Genomic DNA, 5,370 nt, shown 5'->3' on the forward strand with positions numbered 1-5,370 from the left:
ACTCAACATAAAACAAACATAAACAAACACAGACACACATGCAGCGCAACCAAGTGCGTCTCTCTCTCTCCTGAACCGGCGTCTCCAGATGCCCCTTATCTTGCTCTCCCGCTGATCAACTGACTCAGCGCTGACCGTGCTCCAGCAAAGCCCGGCCATGCCCTCATCCTCATCACAAACTTATTTTTAATAGTTAGGAAAACTAAAAGAGCATGGCAGATGCGTACATATGATCTCACTGGCAAAAACAAGCAAGGCCAAAAGACAATCAAGGGCAAATAATTATGGAGTTATGTTCTGTTGATGTACTTCTAAGTATACTCATTACTAAAGTGCTACAGACTAATTTTCCAACAAGCAGCCATCTGAATTCGGGCACACTTTACAAATGCCTCTATTGTTCTGTTGAATTGTACCTCTATCTTTGGCAAGTATTCATTTTTACTCAAACCAAACCATAATGTATGAAACACAATAAAAGAAAAACAGAAATAGATTAGACCCCATGACACTTCATGCATGTTCCAGACAAACATCCTATGTATCAGGAACTTGAATAATCTTTTGTGGAAGCCAGAGTCAAGGAGAGGCTACAGATTCAGCTATTAAGAGAGTTCAAATGTAAATGAGGATGCATGTGATGAGTATAGGCATATTTTTACATTGCACATAAAGAGTTGCATAATTGTAAACTAGCGTTACTATTTAAAGGTTTGACAAATACTTCAGAATCTGGAATGCCTGGTGAGTTGTTGCATTTTTGGTAAAAAAAAGATTTTATATATATATATATATATATATATATATATATATATATATATATATATATATATATATATATATATATATATTCCAAAAAACACAAGAAGAAAACAAACTGTTGAAGAGAAAGGCAGCTTGTGTGACTTGTTGATTTTCTTCCCCAAATCACCATAAATTCTATTAAAGTTTTTATTCCATGGTGTACTTATGAAAGAAAATGCACATATAATGAGGACTATCTAATGGTTCGCTTAGGTAAATTGTCATGCCTTTTTTGTCGATGTTTGGTCATCAAAGTCCCAAGGGCAGACATCTGACATTTTGACACTGCTAGTTACTCTGCTTTTGGAATTAGGACTTTTCTGTTTGCCAGCGGATGAACTGGTGCTCCTATGTGCTTCTTTACTAGTAGCTGCATCTTCAAAATCCCAAGGGGATACATCTGCTTGCTTGCTTTTAGCTATTGCAACATTTTGACTTTTATGTTTATCCATTGAGACAATTTCCTGACTACTCTCAACGTCCCATGGGCAAACCTCAGCTGACTTAGACTGGCTGACAGGTCTTTCTTTTGTCTTGCTAGTGGTGACCTTGTCTTTTGCTTTTGATTTCACTTTTTCGTCATCTGCAGACTTTGCATTATCTATTTCTGTCTCTAATAGTTTTACAGGGGAAGTCCCCTTCTGTATAGCATGGGTCTCCTTTGTTTTAGGAACCTGAGAAGAGCTAGGGTTCTTGTCAGAGTTGGGACTTGAAACAGTTTCAAAGTCCCATGGACAAATGTCTGCTTTAGAGGGTGGCTGGAGTGAGCTGCCTGTTGATTTAGTGGACACCGGCAGAGTTTTTGCTTTGCCATCTGTAGGGGTAGTACCCTTGACCTTGACATTAGTGGATGAGGAGCTTATTTTTCCTTTGATCTCAGTTGGTGTGGTGCTCATTTTAGCTCTGCTCTGAACAGGGGAGCAAGCCAAGTCCTTTGGCTTGCTCTGCACCTCCTCAAAGTCCCATGGACAAACCTCGGCTCTTGAACCTGTGGCGACCTCTCCAGATGCCTGGGGTTGGGACATGGCAGGCTTACTTTTGGAGGGAGGTTTGTGCCATGTTGCCTGACCATGGTCCTCATCACCCTCCTCCCATGGACAGATGTCTGTTCTGTCTACATCTTTTTGGTTTGGATGCCTGGCCACAGAGGGTGACTGCTCTGAGCCTTTCTGTTTCTGCTGTTGCGGCTTTGTCACCTTGTTGCTGCCTCCATGGACTGTAGTGGTCTGCTTGGGGGCAATGGACACATGTTTCTGGACCTTATTTTCTGAGGGGGTCGGTAAGTCCTCCACTTCCCAAGGGCACACTTCAGAAAGGTCATACAGGTCTTTCCCCTTGGCTTGTTCTGAGCAAATGGAGGGCTGGCTTCCACTTATCTGTTGCTTCATTATCCCGGTTTTGGCAGCTGTCTGCTTGTACTCCACTGACTGACTGACAATCATCTTTGGATAACCCTCCTTTTCTTCAGCTTCAACTGAAGTCTTGGTATCCTTGTTCTTTTGATTAGCTTTCTTGGTTGGATCCTCTGCTGCTTGAGCTTTTCCTGTTAGACCAAATGTTTTCTCTTTGGCACTGGCAATAACGCTTAAAGATTTCTGCAGCATGGATGTTCGTGGGTGGATTGGTTTCTTATCAGCAGTCAGGTTGTGAGCACTGGCTGACTTGCACACCAATGGAACTGATTCTGTTGACTCACTGGCTACATCGATCTTCTCTGAGGACTTCTTGACCAGCTTCTTGCCCATCAGGGTTTCAAGGAGAGAGCCTTCTGTTTGTGCCACTTCCATCTTGTCAGTAACTGAGCTACTAGAACCTTCACTATTGTCACGGACATGATCATAACTGCTGTGTGATTTTTTAAGCGAGAAAACTTTGCTCTTCAAGGACTCATCTTTGGCAGTCTTTACAGAGTGTGAGGGGTCAAAAGGATTCTTTCTCAAGACACATATGCTGTTTCGGTTACTCCCATGGTCACCCAGGTCCTTGTCCTCATGGCTGCACTGGCGCCCCATAGTCTCTGGAATCTCAGTGATGCGCCTCATGAGGGAGCGGCCTAGACCTTTCTTAGAGCTGCGCTTCTTCTGCAGGTGAGGATTGTTGGACAGCATCTTTTTTCTTTTATAGATCTCCAACTGTGAGTAGAGTTTCTTCAGCTCTTCCTGTGGATTAAAAGCAAAATCCACCATTAATTCCCAAAAGCTGTCTAGGACTTAGAAGTGTACAAATTAAATGATTCTAGTTACAGTAAAGCAGACATTCAATGGCACAAAAACATGCAGTACTAGTCATCATATGCTACGACAGACAGTGCCGCACAGACGTTAGACCAAACCAACATGCTGTTTTACACTAATTAAAGACAGGACAGTCTGGGCCGGTGTCAAATACAAAAATTTTGTTTTTTATTGTTAGATCTGAAACAGCCTCTGAAGTACTTGGATGTATTGAGTGCAGTCTTGTCTTGAAGGTATAAGTGTTTATTATCCCAAGAGCAGAAATTATTCAACCCTTTACAAAATTTTTTTTTTGTGTGTTTCATGAGAGACTTCTTCAGCTCTAACAAACAAACAAAAACTTCTGCTCACGTTGGTAAGTTTTTCCCAAAGACTGTCGCAAGACCTTACGCCACAGCCATTACTAGAACTTAGATGGCCCATTTCCTCTGGTGTCTGAAATAAAAAACTGCCATGGCTCAGTATGTTTGTCAATCACAGGATAAGGGGTGAAGAGACATTTGCAGATTATGAAATACCAGTTAATTACTAAGGCAGGAGGGAGTCAAGGGGAACAGGGAGGCAGGATTGAAACCAGGGCACCTACCCGGATGTCCTCTGGATCCAGACTGTGCTCACTCCAGGCAGACGTGATGCTGCTATTCAGGTATGACCCAGACCGTCCCATGTCCAATTCATCTTCATAAGCCTCTGTAGCAATGTCATCCCTTATATGTGTCCCCGCAAACAAGAACTGTTACAAAGATGTGAGCATTTCAGAGATTCTCAAAAATACAATTGTTAATTGGTCATCAAAAAATGTAAGAGGATAGGTGGATTTACCTTTGGCACAAGCAGTAACCCCAAAGTGACAGTGACTGTCAGGTGTGTATGAGCAAAAAATAGCATCAACATCCAGTCCGGGTGCAGTTCGGATGCAAGAGTAAACCTACAGGTAAATTTACAGAAATAGGACTAATATACACTTTTGTACTGCGAGAGGAACAAAAAAATAAACACAATATTTTTGTATTTTACAAATAATCTGGTAATTAATCGGAGTAATAAAGCATGTCTCTACGGTTCCGTGAACTAAAAATCACAACATTTAAACTTCAAGACACACATACCATGAGCTCTTGGAAGCCACGATACTGCATATGTAGAAGTCACAATACAGTGTGATTAACACTTACTTGAAAAAAAAAAAATTTAAATGTAAAAGCAAATCATGCTTACATGTCAAATTATTTGTGAAATATTACACCAATTCAAGAGAGCTTGATGTGGGATGTGTTTTGGAAAATGGAATCACAGTGACCACCTCTACCATAAATTATTGTGATTGATGTAACCAAATCAATCTCTCTACGCTTTTAATCAACTTATTTTATATTTGATAGCACACCTTTCAAAAGCAATATACTGTATATCATATTTTACACTAATAAACAATGATAGTCCACAGTTATTGTCTATTGTTTTATTTGCTCATCTGCAATACATCTATATGACGTTTTTTCACATCAATCAGACATACACCAGATGTCTTTGAGATGTTTTTGATTTAGAATGTTTTTAAAACTGATCTTTGTAAGACGTTTAGGAGATGTGTATTAAAATGCGATGATTTCCAGATGAAAAGATCTAAAACAAACATCTCGAGATGTACGTGATGTACTATCTGGGAAATTTCAGTCATTCAAGAACCAATTCAGTCATGACTTTTACCAACCGGGCAGAATAATACAGAAAACGTCTTGGTTACTGTCAAACCGCCGTTCCCTGATGGAGGGAATGAGACGTTGTGTCACTCATACTATTGATTGGTCAATGCCACTAGAGGGAGTTGTTGTATTATGTGGGGAACTGGAAGAAAGTTTTGTTGTTAGCATGCGATGCTTAAGTAATGATACGTGTGTTACTTGAATGTGATCTTGCTTGATTTATGTGACTACACAACAAACTGGCGACGAGGATGGCAGTTCATCTTCCTCCTACATACTGTTGTATTTCTCGTGTTAGTTTCTCAGTGTCCGTGGAGGCATGAAGAGAAGCACACAACAAATAGAATCTGTTCAGTAATTTCACTTTACTGATTAAGACATAGCAAACTTACATAACGGGGGTTTTATGCTCTTGCCCAGCGCTGATGGGTTTATGTACAACCATCCGCACTGGAGCCTACGAGCATACTGATGCTAAATGTAAACAAGCAGAACTAATCCCTACGTAATGACGTAGCCACATCTGATTGGCTAATAAGAGCACATGGTGTATACATGGAATAACCGTAACAAACAATGTATACTGAACTAACACTATAACAAACAATGTATACTATACTAACACT

The 5,370-nt window shown here is 40.4% G+C and overlaps 1 protein-coding gene across 1 annotated transcript in view; it reads right to left on the reverse strand.

Annotated features, from left to right (window-relative positions):
• Positions 1-1,025: 1,025 nt before the first annotated feature.
• Positions 1,026-5,370, reverse strand: part of LOC127634790 (probable G-protein coupled receptor 158) — a 222,415-nt gene continuing 218,070 nt past the window's right edge. Inside the window, exons 9-12 of the mRNA XM_052114473.1 lie at positions 3,861-3,966; positions 3,625-3,771; positions 3,390-3,473; positions 1,026-2,963 (exon numbers count right to left, since the gene is read on the reverse strand). Of these exons, the coding sequence (XP_051970433.1) occupies positions 1,026-2,963; positions 3,390-3,473; positions 3,625-3,771; positions 3,861-3,966 (2,275 nt within the window). The remainder of the gene's footprint in view (positions 2,964-3,389; positions 3,474-3,624; positions 3,772-3,860; positions 3,967-5,370) is intronic.

The sequence above is a fragment of the Xyrauchen texanus genome, chromosome 42, assembly GCF_025860055.1.
Source record: "Xyrauchen texanus isolate HMW12.3.18 chromosome 42, RBS_HiC_50CHRs, whole genome shotgun sequence".
NCBI lineage: Eukaryota > Metazoa > Chordata > Actinopteri > Cypriniformes > Catostomidae > Xyrauchen > Xyrauchen texanus.